The sequence below is a fragment of the Lepisma saccharinum genome, chromosome 10, assembly GCF_977018435.1.
Source record: "Lepisma saccharinum chromosome 10, izLepSacc3.1, whole genome shotgun sequence".
Taxonomy (NCBI): domain Eukaryota; kingdom Metazoa; phylum Arthropoda; class Insecta; order Zygentoma; family Lepismatidae; genus Lepisma; species Lepisma saccharinum.
The window spans coordinates 60038362-60063947 of NC_139238.1; the positions used below are offsets into that span (position 1 = coordinate 60038362).

Consider the following 25586-nt stretch of genomic DNA (forward strand, 5'->3'; position numbering starts at 1 on the left):
GATTTTTATAGTATTGCAAAAACCTGTCGTGTATACTATGAGGGCTGGTGACAACTTCACCGGAATCTAAAGTTAATTTATGAATAACGTGACTCCTGGCGTGTTTATGCTCTTGAAGAATGTGACTTAGTGTGGCTTGCTCGTCTGGGTCTATGGGAAGAATCTTGCTCTTTATTATTGCTGCAGATTTTCGTTTCCTATGTATAGCAAGTAATTGCGCTTTTATTTCATTTGCATAAGGACGATCGAAATTACCTTGCAATGCCAAACGATGGAGATCATTCAAGACTGCATACAAAAAATTATATTTGTTTCTTTGATCTCTACTAACCTCTGCACTGAAGAATTTACTGACCTGACGAAATTTAGGCTTAACTCGAGTTTCCCACCACTCGATTAGGGTCTTTTGCACTGGCCGAGAGGCCTTGAGTTCGTTCCACGTTTCCCTGATTAGCTGGACATAACTACCATTGCGTAATAATGTGCCATTTAAAAGCCAGTATCCGCTACCTTGTCGGGGTTTGATCAAATCTAAATTTATTTTGAGAATTGGGACACTATGATCACTAAAGCATACTGGAAAATTTTGAACACTAATTATATATTCCTGAAATCTTGGTGCGACATAAAACCTATCGATCCATGACGCACTATTGGAGGTGATATGTGTGTAACCTTGACTTTCGCCATTGGTGTGTATCCAAGCGTCACGCAGTTGTAACCCCTGCGTTAATTCATAGAGCGCACGTGAGAAGTTGTATCCTGGATTTTGATCTTGTGAACGAATTACGCAGTTAAAATCTCCCACTAGTATAGTGTCTAGTGTGTGGGATGTCAACTCGGGCCCTACAACTGTTGAAAAAAAATCTTCTCTTTCCCGACTGTTTTGGCTTCCTGACGGAGCATACACATTACAGAGAAACACTGAGCCTAATTTGGCACTTATTTGTCTGCCCGTGGAATGGGGCACTACATTACGTAAATCCAAGTGTCTCCTACATGCTATGGCAGTCCCTTGTGCAAAAGGAGTAAAATTGTTGTATACTTTAAACATGTTCAGTACAGAAAAATCGTCTATGGCTACCTCTTGTAAGAGGGCCACATCAATAGACGATTTAATGAGAAAGTCATTGAGAGCAATTAGTTTGGTCTTACTTCGCATTTGATTCAAATTTATAGATGCCAAGGTAAATGTTTGCATGATTATAACTGTCCACAAAAGAAAACAAAACTTACTTACTTTCTTCAACGTTACTAAACTCTAATTTCTGCCTAGAATGCATTAACTATGCTTTCCACTAAATAAATCTGGGGTAAGTTTGTTACTAGTCGAAGGTTTCTCTTTAGTTACATTTGCTGAATAACTTGTTAAACTGACCTTTGAAACATCTTGTTTTGGGGTACCAGGTTCTACTCTAAATTCGTTATGAACTATTGTGGAACTTACGCATTCATTATTTTTCTTCTTCTTTCTACGTAGCACCATGGACTCTTCCGCCACTGACCGTAACCTTGATACAGATTTTGACCGTGATTTCCTAGGAGAGGTAACTACGGGGAATTCTGCCTCCGCGAACAAAGCACTTGGGGGGTGGGGGCGGGGGTATGTGATGCATCTCCTCCGAAATGGTCAATGTTGGCTGCTCCATCTCTTCCCTTCCTGTTGGTGCATTCTTCACACCAACTTCCTGTCTGGTACCTGTCTCCTCGTCGGTGATTCTGGGGCTATCCGTGTTCCCTCCATTGTTATCTCCTGACGCAGGGACTTCTGCAACTGGTGGAGCTGAATCTCTTGGTTTAGTCCGTAGGGTAGCACAGTTGGTTCATATACCATTGGGACATTGTCAGCGGGTATATTAACTGGCCCCCGGCGGGGCTGGTTTCCAGAGGATCGACGCTTAGGACACTGTGCGACTACGTGACCCTCTTCGGAGCACGCTATGCAGGTACGAACCTGCCCAGGGTATGTTACCCAATAGGAGTCTCCATTCATGTTTACATATGAGGGTATGGGTTTACGTAGTACCATTTTGAGCAAGACACGTCCAGTTCGAGTGTGGTAAATGTGATCTGCATGTCTCGTCTTCGATTTTCAACACTTCCCCATAAGACCTCATGACAGGACTTATCACTTCTGCACTTAATTCAGTTGGGACTACATGGATTCTAACAATTACATGTCGCTGGTGGGCCCATTCTACTTCAACCTTATGGTCACCATCTACGTCACTGTAAATTACCTCAGCACCAAAATCCTTTAGTAACCGTTCTCCTACCACTTTTGACGCAAATTTCACGTACAAACACTTACGAAAGTAATCTATTTCAAAACTGAACACTTGGTTCGTAGGCACTTGGTAGACATCATGAAACCATCGATGAAAATCCAATGACGTAGGTCTCGTTTTGACATCAATGAAAACAAATTTCAAGGTGTTTTCTCTTTGTGTATTCATCGTGAACTATTTCATCGTATCTTCACTGGCTCACGGTAATTGTAGCCAAAACCTCGCTTGCACTCCAAGGGGAAAAAAAACTAACACAACCCTAGCAAACCGTATACGGCCCTAGCTAACTCGGACAGTTCTATCACTAAGCCTTCTCACGCGAAGAGCGGAGCTCGCTACGAACTGCTTCCTGCACGATTTGCAGGCAGACTGCGAACCACTTGGCCATGGAGGTCGACGACTACTCCAGGAGATTCTAACGAAAAGCTCAGTAAAACACGTTGATCTCAGTTGAAGAAACCTTGTGCCGGAGTTTCGAACCATTTTTCGCCAAGAACCAAGGAAAAGACACACTATGCAGAATCGTTTGGTATTGTACAGTGTCTCTCAAAAGTTTTAGGACAACGACATTTTAAACTAGGCAACCCAATTTACAGAAGGCGTTGGTGGGTTGCGTGTAGAGCTAGGCTCAATTTCAGGGTTGCCACATGCACAATAGATATTGATAAAATACGCGAAAGAAATAAAAACAAGTATTATTGTGTAAAGTATTAAAAATATATAACAATATCTCGTGTGACAAAATTCCTTCGCAAATAAAAAAATAGGTTTTCTAGTATTTCATCGCTGATGATATTTTCAGAAAGGAAAAGAGGTGAGAGAAAACGAGAGGTGACAAAGGACACGAGAAAGAGAAAGCAAAAGGAGAAGACGTAAAGTAGAGGAGAGAAGAAAGAGAGGATAGACGAGGAGAGGAGATGTAGTGAGGAGAATGGAAAAAGATTCTAGGAGAGATGAGCAAAGAAGAATAAAGAGAAGAAAACGAGATGAGAGAAGATGAGACGAGAAGAGGGGAGTGGAGAGTAGAGTAAAGGAGAGAAAGAGAGAAGAACGAAAAGAGGAGGAGAAAAGTGCAGTCGAGTCGGAAATCTAAGACAGGAGAGGAGATACGAGGAGTGGAGATGAGTGGGATGGAGATAAGATGTGAGAAGAGTAGGGAAGGCGATATGTGATAAAAGCAGAGCAGAAGGAGAGGAGAGAAGAAGGAGAATGAGAAGAGAAGAACAGAATAGACTGAAGAGAAGAGGTAGTTGCAGAAAAAATCGTCTCAGCGTCAGGAATTGATGCATTGGTCAAATTGTCGACATGAAACATTCAATAACATTTTGAAATGTATTGGAGAATGTATTAGATCGGTGCAAAATACCTTTTGGCTTAGTTCAGAGCAAGATAAAATCTTCCAAGTAAGATCTTTGATTTTACCTGCGATTATACCACTAAAAGCATGAATGTAATTTTAATATGTATAAGAATTATCCAATTTTTGTCCACTTCTCGGTTCGTTGAAATGGAGATTTTGTAATTTAATATTTCCCCTCCCCCCATCGTTAATTCCAAACTGAATTATTCCGTTTCACACGGCGTGGATAGGTCTAAAACTTACGAAAATGTTCTGCCAACGGAAGGGTTTGAACTTACGACCATCAGATTGACAGTCCTGAACGGTAAACACTACCCTACAAGCTTTCGCTCCTGAAAGTAAGTAGAAGGAGCTGACCAATGTGAAATGTAGATGCAACTCTCCTCCTACATGTAATGTGCAAACAATACTTGTTTGTAACAAAGAAAACGAAGGTAGTATGACTCGGCGAAAACATTTAATGGAGAATTGCACATGATGAGAACTTTTCATTCGATATTTGCGGATGTATCCTTGCATTGAACTCGAGTGGTTAAAGGGGTAAAATTAGTACGTCCTGTATTGCACAAATATAAATAGTTGTTTCATTAATATTTTTCAATGTCTTTGAAGGTACACAGTTATCGTTAGAGTATCATAATTCACGATCTTATACATGAAAATATCGCTTTGAACGTGTCAAATCCCACTCATCTCCACTCCTCGTATCTCCTCTCCTGTCTTAGATTTCCGACTCGACTGCACTTTTCTCCTCCTCTTTTCGTTCTTCTCTCTTTCTCTCCTTTACTCTACTCTCCACTCCCCTCTTCTCGTCTCATCTTCTCTCATCTCGTTTTCTTCTCTTTATTCTTCTTTGCTCATCTCTCCTAGAATCTTTTTCCATTCTCCTCACTACATCTCCTCTCCTCGTCTATCCTCTCTTTCTTTTCTCCTCTACTTTACGTCTTCTCCTTTCGCTTTCTCTTTCTCGTGTCCTTTGTCACCTCTCGTTTTCTCTCACCTCTTTTCCTTTCTGAAAATATCATCAGCGATGAAATACTAGAAAACCTATTTTTTTATTTGCGAAGGAATTTTGTCACACGAGATATTGTTATATATTTTTAATACTTTACACAATAATACTTGTTTTTATTTCTTTCGCGTATTTTATCAATATCTATTGTGCATGTGGCAACCCTGAAATTGAGCCTAGCTCTACACGCAACCCACCAACGCCTTCTGTAAATTGGGTTGCCTAGTTTAAAATGTCGTTGTCCTAAAACTTTTGAGAGACACTGTACAAGGTATCTTTCCTAAAAATTTCGTATAAAATCATCAGAAATTTTCCTCCTTGCATTCAAATGTGACGGCAATTCTTTCCAAGTGGATGAGAACCTGTTCAGTGTTTCAAAATGCACATAAATTTACCTCTTTTCAAATTCAGAGCGAGGAATCGTGAAATATTTTCAACATTCTTATTTCTACTTAAGATTTTTTGTCTACTCATGTATTGCATCACTGATTTAGGGTATCTTGTTCATTCTAAGAATGAACAAAAAATCACAAGAGCGTTTCCATTTAGGAAGAAGAAATGTTGAAAAGTTGGCTACTTTTAGTTGTCTCTGAAGCGCTATTCTGCCAAATTTATGAATTCCGGACTTTGAAATTTTTGAGGGCGGTCAAATAAGATGTTGGGAAGAGTACATAAAATAGAATGCTTTGCCATCCTTTTCTCAGTGGAAAAATATTCAATATACCTACTGGGCAGACCATCTGTAACTCATTGTGACCATCAATCTCTTTTTGTTTAAATTCAGCAAGATCGTTAAATCCAGGGCTAAATAGATGGGCTCTGAAATTGCAAAATTATGATTATACAATTCAGCACGTTAGTGGTTCTACAAATACGGCCGCAGATGCGTTAAGTAGCCATCCAATTAAGTCACAAAACAATTTGTTTCCTTCCACTTTATATGTAAACTGTATAGATATTAATTTAATAGGAGAAGAAAACGTATCTTATTGGATAAAAGTACAACAAAACGATGAATTGTGTCAACGTATAATTTCTATGTTAGACAAAGGTGATGACAATTTCGAGATTAAGGTTTTATTTAAACTACGCAAAAATATATTGTTTTATAGATCTACAAACTCGAACTATTGGAGAGCTTCTGTACCCGAAACAGCTGTCAAGAAAGTTTTATATGAACAACATGATTTAGCTGCCCATTTTGGGTTTTCTAAGCTTTACAAAAACTGTTTGAAATTCTTTTTCTGGACTAAAATGAGAAGTATAAAGTCATAATTAAGTGATTGTGTGGAATGTGCAAGGACAAAACAAAAATCACAACATATTACGAAAAAGGAGCTTCACGTGATTTCTTTTAAATTACATAAGTTCTTATGTTTAGACTTGATTGGTCCATTGCTATTATCTCAAGGATATCAACATATTCTGACTATTGTAGAACTGACCAGCAAATATGTTATGGCTTATCCTCTCAGGAAGGCAACAAACAACTCGAGAAATTATCAACAGAATTAACTTAGGTTATTTCCATCATTATCATATGTGTACAGTTATGTTAACAGATAATGGATCACAATTTAAATCCAATGAATGTGAAAAATTTTAAAGTCAATTGGTGTAAAGCATATATTCTCAATTCAACATATTCGCCTCGTGCAAATCTAATAGAGATATATAATAAGGAGGTTTTTCGTTTGCTTATATTGTTTTGCAAAAACAACCACAGATCTTGGTCCAAAGTTTTAACAAATGTTATAATATTACTAAATCACTCATATAACGAGGTTGTTGGTTTCACTCCGGTTGAAATTTTTCTACACGATGAAGTTCGGGATAAAATAACTTCTGTTATTGAATAGCCATAAGATATTAAAGAATTGTCTTTGACACCTAAATATATTCAGTTAATTGAAACAACTAAACGTTCAAAATGCAGAGAGAAGACTCATTCAAACGTAGAAACCCCTACAATTGTTCAATGTCATTTATTTATGGTTAGCAATCATGCAAGAAGTTTTGTCTAAATTTTATGTCCATAAATTTTATGACTTATATGTGGGACCGTTATTTGTGGAGGAGGTGCAAACAATTAGTGAAGTTGGTGTCTTTAGATGGACAACATATAAAGTGTGCACACAATTTACAAAATATCAACCCCTTCCACTGTTCAATGGAGAAGATACAAGAGTTGTTGTTGAATTTTAGCAAATAGGTGCAAGGATAAAAACGTAGTTTAGAATTAATTTTCCTTGTTTGAAAGATTTATATATAATATTAAAAGTTGATTTGAATGTGGAATATTTGAATATTATGTTACTGTTTGATGTGTATTATTAAGCCACCAAAGTATTATGGCTATATTTTATTCACCCCAGCAAGGGAGGTTATTGTGACTGTCATTCTTGATAACATTCACAATTTTATTGTCATCATAAAGATTATTGATAAGAAGAAGGATAATTCATTATCACTCTTACTGTATTTTTTTGTATTATGGGATATAGTGTAATACACCAACTCGTAAGTTAATTTCTGTATTTTATTTCTTAAATAAATTATATATTTCTACTAGTTGCTAATTCAAAACCTAACAGCAACAAACGCTGAACTAAGAATCAACTGAATTTCCTGCTTGAAAGTCCTACTGAATGCTGAAATAAGGATCAACTGAAATTCTAATTTAAAGACCTACTGAACACTGAACTAAAAATCAATTGAATTTCCTGCTCGAAAGTCCTAAACTAAGTGTCAACTAAATATACTCATGAGCACTCTATTAAGTAAGAACTCAATTTAGTTCCACTTAGCAGTAAACTACGTATTAACTCATGATCCTACTTGAAAATACTATTCAACATCATATTCAGTTCTACCGAATTCTGAGCTAAGTATTAAATGAAGGAGGCTCAACTTAATTTCGTACTATCTAATCTACTTGACTAACGAAGAAATATGTCCTATGGCAGTCGAATGGTTGAAAATGAGAAACCAAAAATTGAAAGTGAAATTTAATGGGAAGTTGGCGGAGAAGTTTCCAGTTTTTTTGACACCGTAAGATCTTGACGCATACTCACGTGGCATATAGAGACCGACACAGCCGCAGTTTTTCTGCGATAGTGCTTCGATGCATTCCATCTCGCAGTTCATCTGGGTGTAGACCTTGAAGTGTTCGAGTGTTCTCTCGTCCGGAAATAGGCAGCCCCTTTTCTCGGGCGGGTAGCTCCTGAGGTTCGGGTGCGAGGTGACGATCGTAGGGGAGACTATAATGGAGAGGGTCTCCTCCTCTGGGAGTGAGATTGCGTCGTCCAACATATGGGGCAATTCAAAAGGGCTGTGTAGTGCTACCTGTAAAAGTACAAACGTAGGGCAAGTCAAAAGGGCTGTGCAGTGCTACCTGTAAAACTACAATACGTAGGGCAATCCAAAATGCCAATGTAGTGCTACGTGTAAAAGTAGAACACATGGGTCAATTCAAAAGGACTGTGTATTGTTACCTGTAAAAGCACAACATGTGGGGCAATTCAAAAGAGCTGTGTAGTGCTACCTGTAAAACTACAACACGTGGATCAATTCAAAAAGGATGTGCAGTGCTACATGTCAAACTACAACACGTGGGACAATTAAAAAGGGCTGTGCAGTGCTACCAGTAAAACTACAACACGTACACATATTCATATCTAGCATTTGCAGGCAAGGAGAAAATTAGAAACAAAGGAAATGAAGGACGAAATTACATGCGAAAATGACAACGATTATAAATAAAATAAATGAGTAGAGACCCTGAATCAATAATGAATCCATAAGGACCCGATGACCACCTTTCTTTTAGGCAAAACTCAACTGAAAAAGAAAAAAATTCAACGTATCGAATGAAAGCTAAGTTTGAGAGCGCATCCATCAATTTCATACAAACCTTAAATGAACCTCGTCGTGGTTTCAGAAATGGAATCACTTTTTCCATCTTCATTATGTTAACAGCGAGACCTCCATCGGGCCCTCTCGTGTCCGTTCGCCTAGGGTACGTTGAGAAAAAAGGTGCCACTGGAATAAAAAAATATGCACGTATTAACACTAAATTAAAAATGCAAATACACACATGGCTTCTTTTACGTGAGTCAACTACAACAAGTATGGCTAAAAAAGTGTAACATTTTTTTCGATAAATTTTAATTGAAGTCCACCATCCTGAACGTGTTGACTATATGCGCTCATGTGAAATACCAGGACCTTGCTTCTGTCTGCCATATGCACCGTATTTGAATGCTTTTCAAGATGGTGGAAGGAAAATACGCTTTTGTCTGGATTGGAGTTATGCACATTATATTTAACCCTAGCTTACCCGTACCGCACAAGAAGCTTACCTAAGTGGTTGGGTGGCCTTAGAGGTCCACACATTGTTATCACTAAAATTCAAGAAACCATTCTGATATTGATTCACAATACACAGATGCTGTTACATAATAATTACGAATTTTAACATCATAAATAAAAAACACGAATTATTGTTACATGCACGAGTCTCACAAACATTCATTTCATTCACTAAAACATAATAAAAACATTAAACCATTATTTTTTTGTTTATATGGGTGCGGTTATTAATAATAAAAAACATACCAGCATTAAGAAAAAACAAGGACTAATTATTCACAGTCACTTGCACGGGTGTCATGTACTAGCAGCCTCCCCCCGCCGCCCCGCCATTCAGGTGAGCTCCGAGTACTGTGAGACAGGCATCATGAAGTTGAGAAATGCCTGAACCGGGGATTGACTATGTTGAGAAGTAGTGTATGAAGTATCCTTTCACGTATACGCTGTCTCGGCTATCTCTGGAGCAAGGTAGCGCATAGCGTCAGAGAAGTGGAGGAAATCGAGTAGGCAGAGCGAAGCAGTACACGCCGCTGGGAAGGCAGGTAACTGCAGTAGCTTTACCCCCGTCCTGGGAATCCCCCTCCTCTCGCGTGTTCATTGTTGGAGCCGTCTTGCGTCACTACTTACGCAGAAACTTGCTTTCGTTCGCCTGCTCTAGAGATAGATGAGACAGAGTGTAAGTCCGTTTATATTCGTCTGATAAATGCCTACTGGAATTTGCAGAATTTGTATTATTTTTTTCGATCATCTCTCGTTTAACCTGAAAGGGTTTGGAAACCAGTCTGATACTCACTGCACAATTCATCCTCCTCGTCGGTTGCATCAAAACAATCATCCTCACCGTTGCAAAGCAGTTCCTTCCTCACGCACCTCCCATTCCGGCACTTGAACTTGGATTCAACGCACTGTCGTATCACTGAATGGAAGAAAATGATTAAATATTAGCCTTGGACTCTATGTACTTGAATACACGATTCACTTTCGACTGCAAAACAAGACTTTTCGATAGTTCACAATTGCCAGGTTCCACAAAGGCACGGGAACTCTCAAGGGAACACCCAGGATCAGACTCAATAATGTTATCAGTGGAGTAGCAAGGAGTGGGCGACCGCCCGGGACCTCGCGCCTGAAAGGACCTCCCGTCTCATGGGGTTGATAGGAGAAATGTAATAAATAGGTGTGAGAAAAAAAAAAAGATGGAAAAGCTAATTTTTGTGGTCAATTACATTCTATTTTTATCTGGCCTAACATAGGAGGCAGAAGGGCCCTAAATTTAAAGGGGACGAAAAAAGTAAAAATGATTGTCGTATTTATCATGTGGAACGTTTAAGCAAAAATTCAGGCTTGGACATTTTTACCCACCTATTATTTTCTTGAATAAAAAGCACTTCGTCTTGTCTTTTCTTCTTTCTCCTGACCTTGCATTCCCGATTTCAAAATTTTAACAATAAAGCACCCTCAACTACGAGACATTTGCTTGCGTTGTTTTCAACCAAAGGACGATATGGGTAATATTAGCATTTCTTCCTTCCTTCCTACAGCTTCAGATTTCAGCTCCCGGAGCTCCCGGAAATACAGAGAAATATATTTTCAGGGTGAATGAAATTATGAAATATTTTCGTCAGTAATTTAATGTTATTATTTAAATATGATAATTTACTGACGTATCTCTGAAGATTTTGTATTGATACAGTTGTTTCCACCAATCAAGACTTATAAAGTAAATGGCAAGGCCGCCCGCAGGATTTTTTCTCGGAGGGGCAGAGTCATAGACGCATTTATTATTATTATTATTCCTAATGTTTCTTTAATTACATGCATTTCAAATTTCCTTGTCATGTATATCTTATCTTATGTATAATTTGCATAACTGTACACTTAACACTAATTCTTGCAAGACAAAAGGATGTTTTTTATAGTTAAATCAGCGTAAAATAAACTGTAAGCTTAAATGTAACCCTATTTCAAATAATAATAATAATTTCTTTAAGTTGTAGCATGTAAATCACCGAAAACAATATATTTTGTTGTAAAATGTCGCTACAATTTTACCATTCAAATTTCAATAATTATTTCCAGAAATCTCTGGCAAGTGCCCCCACCTGGCCCACCACTGCCAGTGCCCTTGGTAAAGGGGAAAGGTCATATTCATGTTGCATGCATTATAAACCTGCCTAGGAAGTTGATTGAAAGGCGTGTTTAGCATCACATTCAAAGCTGTAAACAAATGATTTAGACGACCTCGTTCCTGCCTTGACTCAGATCTGTCCTCACAGATCGGTAGATGCCTTGGCTTCTATGAAAGAGTGCCAAGCCATATTTGTTATTTCCATACACTTATAGAACATCTTAGTTGATACGAAATGGAAGTCCGTAACAAACATTATAAATGCAGTTCTTCCGATGAGTTAGACACCACGTACATAACATTGAAAATATCGAGTTTAAACGCAGAATTGAGGATTTATGTTTCTCGCAAGTACGAAAATGTGGCTTGGTACTACCCCTACATATAATACATTGTTGATTACTAATAATGTTCCCACCTTATCCCTGAATTAAAATGTCTCTGGGGTTCATCCATCCTCTAATGACAAATGGGTACCTGGGAAAGTAACTCCTAGGGGCTAAAAGCTGCGGTAGCGTGGTGCTGGTCAAATCATCCCCTTACCGTTATTGTGAATGTGTGGCTCCCTACCTCTATATCCCCTTTAAACTTTATAGCAAGGTGCAGAGCTTTCTCCTTGAAGTCGCAATCACACCCAGGCCTCCTTCTACAAAGAGACCTCCGCTAGATCTTGCTGGATTACTTGCAATTTATTATAATAATTATTATATTTGGATCACACTGCTTTGAAGGACATTACAAAATAAGATTTATGTGCACTACTACTAATGATAATATGCATAAAATATTAATCAGGAACTTCACTTTTCATCAACAGAATCTAAGATCCATTTTCATTATTTCATAAATATTCAATTCTTTATCCATTTGACATTAATTTTCTTGTTTTTATACAAATTTTGGCGATCTTAAGTACACGCAAGCTATAAAATAAATAGCTATATGATGTTATATCTATATGCCATCCTTTTACATATTCGTGTAATAATCAAAACGCAATATTAATACATTTACATATTTTAATTAATATTTTATTTAATTATAACTTATTTTCATTTAAACATTAATATTATTATTATTATTATTATTATTATTGACACACTTTGTTCTGACCCCCCCGAAATATATTTCCAGATACGTGCCTGCATCTGGCATAGCTTGGCATCAAGAAGTCACAACTGAAATGTGTATGCATGAGGGATGGGGTTGTTATCCCGGCCCTGGGTATCACGGTGTATGTATATCATATACTATATCAGAGGACAGTGTTTGATTACCGTAGTGACCGGAAGTTGATGATCTAAAAAATCTCAAAAAGTGACTCATAAAATTGCCTTAAAAATGTTAAAATATAAGTCATTCACCTTTCAGAGTGCACTTTGCACGATACAGTAGTCAGTCTGTTATGTTTTGTTGCATATCAGATTATTTTCTTCATATTGTGACTAATTTTACTTTCAAATCACAAATTAATGAAATTATAGCGGCCAGCAAGGGAACCTCAAACTAGGCTTCACTCAAAGTGTTTTAAGTTTTCTGCAGGAAAAATAAATATACCACAATTAATTATTTAATACATTGTCAAAAATTGCAATTAAAAATAACATTGTACTTTTGCACTGATCATACTTTCGAATAATGGAGTAATTGCTAAAAAGATCATGTTACGGAATTTCAATACACTCATTGACAAAAAAATGAAGCACCCAGAAGGAGTGGTGGAAATGAAATGAAACTGCACCTGTTGACTGGTTATGTCACTGTATTGCAATGATTACAAAATGAAATTAAACGGACAACACTACGGGCGTACTGCTGACCCCATGTCAGTAGGATGTGGTATCCTCTCGGGTCTTGATACATGCGCCGATTCGATTTGGAATGGAGTCGTAGAGCCTTTGTATTCTCTCGTATAGTGCAAATTCAAGGAGTTCTCAAGCTTAAACATTCTCCATGGTTGCGTCCGTATATCTACAGTAGAAAATATTGATTCCTTCACCGGAATGATGGTATGAGGGTCGATTAATATTAGGGCCAATTTTGGCTTAAATTGATTACAATTATGCTATATTTTTATATCTTCTGGTGAATTAAGCTAATCTATAAGTGTAACAAATTGACGGATCATTGTACGAAATTTATACCAAGATGATTAACCCAAGTGCCAAGCTGGCCTGGAATGCCCTGACCGCTGTTAATTGGTTGGGTGTGTATATAATATTAGTATAGCTTCCTAGCCTCTCTCTCAGATCTTTAGAATAGGATTTTATATTTGTAAGTGAATGTTTCGAGAATTAAGCAGGATCGGGAATGTCCCGTCAGTGGCTCTGGTGGGAATTCTGAGAAATTAAGCTGGCTCGGGAAAATTCTGAGAAATTAAGCTGAATCGGGAATGTCCCGTCAGTGACTCTGGTGAGAATTGTGAAAAATTAAGCAGGATCGGAAATTTCCCGTCAGTGATTCTGGTGGGAATTCAGAGGAATTTAGCTGGCTGGGGAAAATTCTGAGAAATTAGTTGCCTCGGGAATTTCCCGTCAGTAACTGTAGTGGGAATTCCGGGAAATTAAGCTAGATCGGGAATGCCCTGACCACTGTTAATTGGTTGTGTTTGCATATAATATTAGTATAGCCACCCTACCCCCTCTCTCAGATTCTCAGAATAGGAATTTATACTTGTAAGTAAAATTCTGGAATTTCCCGAGAACTAAGCTGTCAGAGACACTCGATATATCGAGTAGCTAAAACTAGGTCAATCGATTGCTTAATACAGTGACTGCGTGTGCACAAAGACCAGCAGATAAACTAGAATAGTGAATATGGCTTATATGCTATTGTATAAATATTAGATAGGCAGATCTGTCACAGCCATTATTTGCCCTCAGAAAATACATAATTATCTATCATTTGTCCCTCTGTTCTGACATGCCGTGTTTAAGTTGGAGAAATCTAACAAATGAAAATTGTGTTTTGATATTGCTGGGAGATTGATGGGTTGATATATTGTCATGCAAAGCCTAGCTACTATGTGGGGTCACGGTATCGACCGGTTGGTTAATGTCGCATTGCAGAAGAATTGTACTCGATTAATAGACAGTATGAAGAGGGGGGCAGCAATCGTACAAATTTTTCGTGCTCCCACAACATTTTCTCATAGGATTTTACCCTTGTCCCGAAGTTACCAGTCGTTTAGATGTCTTCCAGATGAATTATAGCTACCTCATAGCCTCTAGTTGCTGTTTTGATGCTATTTCCCTCTCTCTCTTAGTGTGCATCTTTGTAATAGTGTGTCATATTGTGTCATCTTGTGTTATATCATCCTAGTGCGTCAAAAATATGTTATGGTGTGTTCAACTATGTTATTGTTTGTTGTATTGCTTCATCTTGTGTTGATTGATTGATTTGGTGTTTTAAGTCCACTTTATGCACAGGATGGCTAATCGGGGCTGGACCTACAGTTTAACGTTGCATCCGAACCACTGTGCCAGGGTATCGAACCCGGGACCACTTGATTGCAAGGCAACGATGCTACCACATTACCATCGGGGAGGTCGTCATCTTGTGTTATATTCCATCTTAGTGTGTTACAATGTGTCATGGTGTGTTGTGATAAATTGTATGGTATATATTTTACCAAGACGATGCAATAAGGACTCTGTTGTCTAAGCACATACAGGGTTTGTCGTAATTATTGACTTAAGTAAATATTATGCTAGTTTCGTCTAGTAAATTAAAAGCTTCTAGTTTGATTCTCGGATACCCTGTACTAAAATTGTTTACAGACAGCAGTGTTGTGGCCAAGTAAATTAATAGATTTTTGGATAACTAAAATTGTTCTGAGACTCTCTCATTTTTCACATACTAAATAAAATTTTCTCTGCAATAAGAATAACACTACATAATGTGTTGTCGGGCAGAGGCTCATGGAATTCACATACAATTTTAATATTTGTTGTATCATTAACCACAACTTGTTTTCTTTTTGATGTGTTGATGACAAACATTGGTCTGTGTGCCTTGAATTCACTGGGAGTGTAGTATACATCTATGTTTCCTTCAGTTGCTCTTTTGTAAGCAGAGTAAGCCTCATATAATTTAAGAAAATCATCTTGTGCTATGTCCAGATTATAATTTTCACGGGGGAAAATCTCATTCCGTCCATTTTTAAGATAAATATTTTTAATCTTGCAATCATCAAATTTGCTAGAATCTTTCTCTTGACTGTTCTCTCTCCCAGTCTGGAATAACACAATTACAAAATCTGGCATATCATTCTGTATACCACTGAATTGATTAGTGGCGTCAAATTCGTAATGTCCACCAGAGGCTGGTTTTTGGACAAACACTGGTAAGTGCAAAATCCAATAGGAACTTGTGGATTTTTTAGAATATTTGCTTTGTATTTAAGAGCATAATTAGTTTCATATTCTACTACTGGTATTCTTACCTCCATAGTTTTGATAATACACTTGGCTGTTTCAGGTAAGTTGTTGGGTAATGTTGTACCATAAGGATTTAAAGTATTAAAACGCATTAGTGCATTATTGTTATTAGCTGCCCTGCGAAAAGTGACCCTTAGACAACCTTTCCATATGATGTCCTTGTAGTCTGAGAAGAATCCTGGCAGCAGACGCATAGCAAATAGTATTGTGTGGTTTTTGTCAGAATTTTGGTTCCTGATTCAAATCCCCCTGGCTGGTAATATGTTGCATCTACTTTGGACAATTTAAGTGTTCCTATGGCAGTAAAAGTAATGCCAGGATAGTCTATTCTATCTATCACAGTACCATGTTTTCTAATTTCTACTTGAGAGAACAGGTGTGGTACAAAATTATCTACTAGTTTTATATTTGCAGCAGGGGGAAATGCCTCATTATTTTCATTTTTTACTATTTCAAATTTAATATACAAGTCAGCCCTGTGAGGATGTACAAAACTGTCACCCACGTACACATCAAATTCAATTTCTTGATTGGGATAATTGAGATAGTAGTGTAAGTTGGCCGGTTCAAAATAATACTTGGTACGAGTGCATTCGTAGCCTCTTTTTTTATCAATTGAATATCAGTTTTTGACATATTTTGACAATTTTTTGTCGATGTTTTAGCGTTTAGCGATGTTTTAGTAAAATTTCCCTTTTTTCCCACTCATACTTGGTACGAATGACACGATCTTACGTGATATAACTTAACCTATTCATTTTTTTTTCGTGCTAAACTACACGAGATCCTCTACATGCTTTGACCTACTTGTAGTAGACCTAAATAGACAGTTCTGCAACCGAAAGTGAAGCTCGAAGTGAGGCTCGGTGAGACTCGACTTAATGGTTTGCTCTTGTAAGGCATAAGCCTCATTTTTTCGCAGTGTTGCCAACACCTTACTCGATATAAAATCACCAAGGTTTTTTCCTTGGTCTAACCTATGTTATTGAACTGCGTCGTCACGTCCAAACCCGCATGACTTCCGGACACTATTGGTTCTATTCATATTTTTTCTTCCGTATAGGTGTACATGATGAATCCCCAAACAGATTTTTCCTAAGTCTTACCGTTTCCAAGATAATTCCACTTCCGGTCGCCATTTTGGATTTCCGAGCATAGGTTCTATTCATATTTTTTCTCACGTATAGGTGTAAATGATGAATCTGCAAACAGATTTTTCCTAAGTCTTACCGTTTCCAAGATAATCCCACTTCCGGTCGCCATTTTGGATTTCCGAACATAGGTTCTATTCATACTTTACTCACATATAGGTGTACGTGATGAATTCGCAAACAGATTTTTCCTAAGTCTTACCGTTTCCAAGATAACCTCACTTCCGGTCGCCATTTTGGATTTCCGAGCATAGGTTCTATTCATACTTTTTCTCACGTATAGGTGTACATGATGAATCCACAAACAGATTTTTCCTAAGTCTTACTGTTTCCAAGATAACCCCACTTCCGGTCGCCATTTTCGTTTTCCGAGCATAGGTTCTATTCATATTTTTTCTCACGTATAGGCGTACGTGATGAATCCGTAAACAGATTTTTCCTAAGTCTCACCGTTTCCAAGATGTAGTAGTGGTTATGGACGGGTTGACAATCATCAATTGGGGTTCAAAAAAACCTCAAAAACTTACTTTCTCTCCACGTTCCACGCCTCATTTATTGCGCTGACGATGTTTCACAGCGTAGAAAACAGCACCAAAACTTCAAAAACTCATTTTGATCATTTGGGGTTCTCCAAAATCTCAAAAAAAAAAAAAACTCACTTTCTCTCCACGTTCAGCGCCTCATTTATTGCGCTGACGATGTTTCACAGCGATGAAAACAGCATAGAAAAAAACTTCAAAAAAAAAAAAAAAAAACACTTTCTTTCCACGTTTCGCGCCTCATTTATTGCGCTGACACAGCGTGATGAGTAAATGCACTTTCTCATCCTTGAAGGATGAATGCACCTTATCATAATTTTTTTCCAAGTCCCGGCCAATGTTTATATATCGTGACCTTTGTAAACCTCTCGGGGGAACGATGTGCCACACACACACACGCCTCTCATTATTTCTGTATTGTGACGTGTTTATTTTGGTATGGGAGGACAGAGGACACCTAGACGATGCTAACGCAAGAAATCCCAGCTCTTTATGATCATCCTTTCGAAAGTTACGAGCGATGAAAAAAAATATTTTGGCAATTGGCCCTCCCTTGACCCAGGAAATCTAAAAAAAAAAAGTTTGTACACGTACTCTGCATCACCAATATCGACAAAGGGGTCAACGGGGAGGATTTTTGCACTATCTCTCTCTCTCACTGTTTTTCGAGACATTAGCAATTTAACGCTGGACTTGGAAAATTTTTCGACAGAGGGGTCAAATTTGGTTCCATGACGACATATGTTTATTTTGGTATGGGAGGACAGAGGACACCGAGACTCGACCGACGCACTAAACCTGACCTCTCTACGACTATTTGTTCAAAAGTTACGAGTGATCAAATTTTTGGGATGGGGTGGGCTAACTTCTTACCCCTTGACTCCAGGACCACCAAAACTTGGTACACGTATTCTACACCTCCAAAATCGACAGGGGGCATCTAACGATGCCGTATGGGGGTGTTTTTCGATATATTTTTTCGATAACTCTTACCATTTTCGAGATATTTGCAATTTAAAATTTTTTTAACGCTGGACTTAGAAAATTTTCGATATATTTTTTTTTTGTTCCATGACGACCTGTTTATTTTGGTATGGGAGGACAGAGGACACCGAGACTCGACCGACACACTAAACCCGAGTGAGTAAAGGCAATCGATGTAATCGTGGAAGGTGAGTTTGTTCTCCACCGTATTCTTGCCCATACCTTTTGCTTTCTTCGTGACGCTACTCTCTGTTCTCATGGCATACATCTTCGAACGCAAACCCGCGAACTCGACAATAATATCACCGTTACATTCATCTTTCAGTTTACCTAGGACTTTTTTGTTACGAGATGGAATTCCAAATCTGTTGGGTTGAGGATACGCAGAAGTATCGAAATACTCAAGCATGAAAGGATTTTTTATGTCTTCGTATAGGTTAGGTGTTTGTATGCTGTAAATAAAGCTGTCGGTGTCCGTGTACAAAAGTGATATTTTATCATTGTAGAAGGGTTTCATCACGTCATAATGAAATTCGAACATGTAAAGTTTCGACAAGTCGAGAACCGTTGCGCCAACGTAAATTGGTTTTCTGAATTCCATCAATTTTATATCTAGATTGAAAAGTGCCAAATTCTCGTTGTAAATTTTTCTCGACTTGAATCTAGGATCGGCTATCCACTTCCGACATTTACTCTTATCGGAAATTAATTTCACGTCTACGTGCTTTCTAACATTCTCCATGGTCTTTCCGTACACCGCATTGTTCATTAATTTAAAGAAGTCCTTGTCTAAATCGGAAGCGGCAGCTGTTCTATGTTGTGTGTTAGTTTCTATGTAAGGTCTTAACCACGTGGAATGTTTAAACTTTAGTATTCTTCTAACATTTACTATCTGAACACCCTTCCCAATCAAAAACCGGAGATTCTTGTAGTGGACGACGTATCTCTGTTTAGGGTCCAATGTTAACAAAAGCTTGTCTTGAACCGAGTCGGGTGGACATTTGATTTCGGGAGTCGGAGGCAAATCCGAAAACGTGTCGTGCAGGTGGTCGGAGAATTGGAGATCTACCTCTGCGAAGAAACCACACTCGCTATCGTCGAAATGAATAATGTCTATCGAAGTGGGATCTAACCATTCGAATCCCCCGTAAGGAAGTTTTTGAACCATGGCATGTCCGTAGAGATTATTAACGTCGGCGTAGAAGATGTAATTCTATGCTCGATTTGAATCGTAATCTTCTTTCATGTGTACGTTATTAGCTTTTGCATGTCTCTGTACGCATTGCACCATTCCACCTCGTATCCCTCTTTCGATAAATAGCAACATGTCAACGTCCGATATCAGTTCCAGCTTGACCTTTGTCTGGAATAACATTGCCGACCACGCTAATCCCGGTAGACTGTAGAAATACGCTGGATCTAATTTATAAATATTCGTTGCCGTTTTCCTGAACGCTTGAAAAACATCCGCGAGTATCGTCACGTCTAATTTTAAGTATGCGTCGTGGTAGTCTCCGAGTGTCCTACATTCTAATTTCTCCCACATGAGTTGCGCGTGTTGGTATTCTTCGTCCGTCATTCCTTTCTCTCTGAGTCTGCTGTAAAATTCTCTTGGAGGTGGGAGAGCGTCGTCGTTAAATTTAGAATTATCACTAACATATTCGTAAGGATAAACCCCTTTACGTCTAACGAGTTCTATGTCTACGTTGGGAAAACTAGCTCTAGTTATTTTAAATTGATCGTCGGTGAGTTTGTTCGCTAAAGCATCCAGACTTGCAGAGAGAAATCTATACGAATCCAGGAAGCGCATCTCGATTGTATTCTACGTTCCCGGAATCAACACTTGCTTGCTGAGACTAATGTAGCGTTCTTCATTCTCGGCCAAGACACCTATACGTTTCGGATCGTAGCCAAGATGTCTCACCAGGTGGTGAAAATCATATCCGCTTCCGTTGTGAAAGAATATGGGGATGAATTTAGGTTTCTGGATTTTAAGATTGCACGTGTTGCAAATTCCACCTATGTAGTTTCCGCTGAAATGATCGTGGTGGAATATTTTTTTGTTCTCATCAGTGAAACTTTGATCACATACCGGACACACCTCAGTGGAATTGTAATTTTGAAGTTCATTTTCAGTTAAAGGTGCCATCGGTTTTGATGTAAGCAGTACGCTACCAATTACCTCAACCTCCTCCACCATTTTTTCCAGGAAGTGTTCGATTACATTTGGCCCGCGGTATATATATGCTTCATTTATTTTATCACGTCGCACAACAACATAGCCGAAACTATTAGGTTGATGAAGCTGGTACGGCGTTGTGGAGGAAATTTCAGGATCCGGTTCGCAGTAGGAGAGTGGTTTCAGGAAAGACTCGAAATCTGCGACGATGATTGCGGGATGTTCTAACAATGCCTTGTTCATTTTGAATTCTTCGACTTCGTTCGTTTCGGGCATCAACATTCTAGCCGGTCTGTTGTTGCCGCAATAAATGTTATGTTCGACAAGTTTATCGATAGCAATTTGACGTCCGGTGTAATTTTGATAATCGAGTTGTTTTCGATCGTCGAACATGGTTAGAAATCTCGGACAAACTTCGATGCAATGTTCATGCTTGGTTGTTTGGCTTCCTAGTAATCGAGACATTGAACGAATTAGCGTGTAATGATAGACATCCTCGTTGGAAATGAGAAGGAGATTTATTACACAAGCATCGTCATCGTCGACATCGCTTATCCTGACGGGATGCACGAGATATTTATCTGACGTGAAGGAATATACATTAATAGCGATGCGTTTTCCTGCACGATTTTCGAACTTTGTTATATCCGACAATGTCACCGGGTATTCAATGCCAGACATTACACTTTCAAACTCGGACTCGTATTGTTTGTAATGTCCAACCCACTATGGATTATTTTTGCAATAAACAGGATGCAGTGCAGCCAACACACACCAAAGGAAACACTTGTTATCGCTGTTCTGTATATTTAACACAGCCCTCTTGTGTTGAATGTTCGGTGGAAGAGGAACGTAGCTGGAAGCGCGAAGAGGCGAGAATCGGTTCACGTAAACGGTTAACGTGTGAGGACTTCCACACAGAGACCATCCCGACCCTTTAGCCTCGAAATCGTCAGGTTTCTTAACCAGCTCCTTGGTAACTTTATAATAGAAGTTGTCTAAATTTTCGACGTCAGCAAAATAAAGTGTCTGGTTTTTTGTACGATGATAAAAAATAATCGTTGTGCCATCAACTTTCTCGTATTCAGAAAACAGAACAACGTATACTTTTATAGAGTTGTTTTCAAGTTTATCTTTTAAAATATTTAGTACAGATGTTTTCGTTTCATCCAAGAAACTAAGGATGTCACGGCCTGGTTCTGACTTAATTGAAAAATCCTGGAGTTGGTCGTTGAATGCAGATCTAATTGGTTTGCGTTCATTGGATAATTTAATTTGCTTGGAAGTGGAAGCTTCCGTATCTGCATTATCGATTTTCCTTTTCGATACTTGTCCGGTCGATGGTTTGCAAATTTTGAGGTGTTTACTTAAATTTGCAATGCTGAACATTTTTCCGCATCGAGCACAAGGCTTAGAAGGTAAGGAACGATTAATTCTCGAACCTGTTTCGCTACATCTTGCCCTGTGCTTGCTAATATTAGTTTTAGATATTAATTTTTCGCAAGTAACACATTCAGTTTTATCATTTTTATGATTGAAACTGGTGGTGGATGCCATTGCTTTCTCCAAAATCACAGAAATCAAAAAGTCTAGTATATAGCGATACAATTTTCAGGTATGTTATTTTATATAGAATTTCTTGGAGTGATTACAAAACTCAAAAATTCAATCTACTGTAAATAGAATTTCAGGTATGTTATTTACATAGAATTTCTTGTGTGCGAATACAAAAACTCAAGAATTCAATCTACTGTGAATACAATTTTCAGGTATGTTATTTTATATAGAATTTCTTCAGGTGATTACAAAACTAAAAAAAATCAATCTACTGTGAATATAATTTTCAGGTATGTTATTTTATATTGAATTTTCTCAGGGCGAATACAAAACTCAAAAATCCGAGACAGTTCAGTTTTAACGTGTTCATAATTTGAAAAAAAAATGCAATATACGCCTTGGAGATTTCAACCAATCCACTTTACTAGATTGGGGAAACTCTAACTATTGTTATTTGGAACCTTTAACCTTTTTTTTTTGGTGACGTAGAGTACGCGTAGAGAGGTCGGGTTTAGTGTGTCGGTCGAGTCTCGGTGTCCTCTGTCCTCCCATACCGAAATAAACAGGTCGTCATGGAACAATAAAAAAAAAATATATCGAAAATTTTCTAAGTCCAGCGTTAAAAAAATTTTAAATTGCAAATATCTCGAAAATGGTAAGAGTTATCGAAAAAATATATCGAAAAACACCCCCATACGGCATCGTTAGAAGGCCTCTGTCGATTTTGGAGGTGTAGAATACGTGTAACAAGTTTTGGTGGTCCTGGGGTCAAGGGGTAAGAAGTTAGCCCACCCCCTCCCAAAAACTTTGATCACTCGTAACTTTTGAACAAATAGTCGTAGAGAGGTCAGGTTTAGTGCGTCGGTCGAGCCTCGGTGTCCTCTGTCCTCCCATACCAAAATAAACATATGTCGTCATGGAACCAAATTTGACCCCTCTGTCGAAAAATTTTCCAAGTCCAGCGTTAAATTGCTAATGTCTCGAAAAACAGTGAGAGAGAGAGATAGTGCAAAAATCCTCCCCGTTGACCCTTTTGTCGATATTGGTGATGCAGAGTACGTGTACAAAGTTTTTTTTTTTAGAGGTCCTGGGTCAAGGGAGGGCCAATTGCCAAAATATTTTTTTCATCGCTCGTAACTTTCGAAAGGATGATCATAAAGAGCTGGGATTTCTTGCGTTAGCATCGTCTAGGTGTCCTCTGTCCTCCCATACCAAAATAAACACGTCACAATACAGAAATAATGAGAGGCGTGTGTGTGTGTGGCACATCGTTCCCCCGAGAGGTTTACAAAGGTCACGATATATAAACATTGGCCGGGACTTGGAAAAAAATTATGATAAGGTGCATTCATCCTTCAAGGATGAGAAAGTGCATTTACTCATCACGCTGTGTCAGCGCAATAAATGAGGCGCGAAACGTGGAAAGAAAGTGTTTTTTTTTTTTAAAGTTTTTTTTTATGCTGTTTTCATCGCTGTGAAACATCGTCAGCGCAATAAATGAGGCGCTGAACGTGGAGAGAAATTGAGTTGTTTTTTTTTTGAGATTTTGGAGAACCCCAAATGATCAAAATGAGTTTTTGAAGTTTTGGTGCTGTTTTCTACGCTGTGAAACATCGTCAGCGCAATAAATGAGGCGTGGAACGTGGAGAAAAAGTAAGTTTTTGAGGTTTTTTTGAACCCCAATTGATGATTGTCAACCCGTCCATAACCACTACTTTATCTTGGAAACGGTGAGACTTAGGAAAAATCTGTTTACGGATTCATCACGTACGCCTATACGTGAGAAAAAGTATGAATAGAACCTATGGTCGGAAATCCAAAATGGCGACCGGAAGTGGGGTTATCTTGGAAACAGTAAGACTTACAAAAAATCTGTTTGGGGATTCATCATGTACACCTATACGTGAGAAAAAATATGAATAGAACCTATGCTCGGAAAACGAAAATGGCGACCGGAAGTGGGGTTATCTTGGAAACAGTAAGACTTAGAAAAAATCTGTTTGGGGATTCATCATGTACACCTATACGTGAGAAAAGTATGAATAGAACCTATGCTCGGAAATCCAAAATGGCGACCGGAAGTGAGGTTATCTTGGAAACGGTAAGACTTAGGAAAAATCTGTTTGCGAATTCATCACGTACACCTATATGTGAGTAAAGTATGAATAGAACCTATGTTCGGAAATCCAAAATGGCGACCGGAAGTGGGATTATCTTGGAAACGGTAAGACTTAGGAAAAATCTATTTGCGAATTCATCACGTACGCCTATATGTAAGTAAAATATCAATAGAACCTATGATCGGAAATCCAAAATGGCGACCGGAAGTGGGGTTATCTTGGAAACGGTAAGACTTAGGAAAAATCTGTTTGCAGATTCATCATGTACACCTATACGTGAGAAAAAATATGAATAGAACATATGCTCGGAAATCCAAAATGGCGACCGGAAGTGGAATTATCTTGGAAACGGTAAGACTTAGGAAAAATCTGTTTGGGGATTCATCATGTACACCTATACGGAAGAAAAAATATGAATAGAACCAATAGTGTCCGGAAGTCATGCGGGTTTGGACGTGACGACGCAGTTCAATAACATAGGTTAGACCAAGGAAAAAACCTTGGTGATTTTATATCGAGTAAGGTGTTGGCAACACTGCGAAAAAATGAGGCTTATGCCTTACAAGAGCAAACCATTAAGTCGAGTCTCACCGAGCCTCACATCGAGCCTCACTTTCGGTTGCAGAAATGTCTATTTAGGTCTACTACAAGTAGGTCAAAGCATGTAGAGGCTCTCGTGTAGTTTAGCACGAAAAAAAAAATGAATAGGTTAAGTTATATCACGTAAGATCGTGTCATTCGTACCAAGTATGAGTGGGAAAAAAGGGAAATTTTACTAAAACATCGCTAAACGCTAAAACATCGACAAAAAATTGTCAAAATATGTCAAAAACTGATATTCAATTGATAAAAAAAGAGGCTACAAATGCACTCGTACCAAGTATTATTTTGAACCGGCCAACTTACACTACTTGAGATTAGCAAATATACAACGATTGGGAGGGAAAAATTGTAATTCATAACTTTCAATATGACCCATGTTAATGCTTATTTTATACATTAATTTCTATGATTGCTATTGTAGAAGCAGCAGCAAAATCTACTACTTCTTCTTTTTCATTGGTTACTACCAACTCTATGTGGTCTATACGATTGTGGGATACTGGAAAATAGATAGGTGAGGAGGGTGTGTAGATGAACTCAGAATTTGGTTTGAAAGTTATTATTCTAGTTTGTTTGTGACTACCTATGTTGCCATCATAATTGGTAATAATTCCTTCTGCCACATTACAATTAATATTCAAGGTCTCCATGGCCAAGATTTTCAGAATATTGCCACATATGTGTTTGATGGCAGGCTCAAGTTTTGTGTTATTCTCAAAACCTAGTAGGTTACCAAGTGTACCTAAATCAACTTTTTCAGTTGCAGAAACTAATTCCACCCTGTGTGTAACAGAATTTTGTGATAGTAACATGCCTCTATTTAGATGAGTTTGTAATGTTGATGGATTATACTGA

At 38.2% G+C, this 25586-nt stretch overlaps 1 protein-coding gene across 1 annotated transcript in view; it reads right to left on the minus strand.

The window, feature by feature from the left end:
* The window catches only part of LOC145994119 (uncharacterized), a 130644-nt gene that overhangs the window by 14133 nt on the left and 90925 nt on the right, over positions 1-25586 (minus strand). Inside the window, exons 7-9 of the mRNA XM_083130208.1 lie at positions 9825-9947; positions 8574-8701; positions 7735-8005 (exon numbers count right to left, since the gene is read on the minus strand). Coding sequence (XP_082986334.1) covers positions 7735-8005; positions 8574-8701; positions 9825-9947 — 522 coding nt within the window. The remainder of the gene's footprint in view (positions 1-7734; positions 8006-8573; positions 8702-9824; positions 9948-25586) is intronic.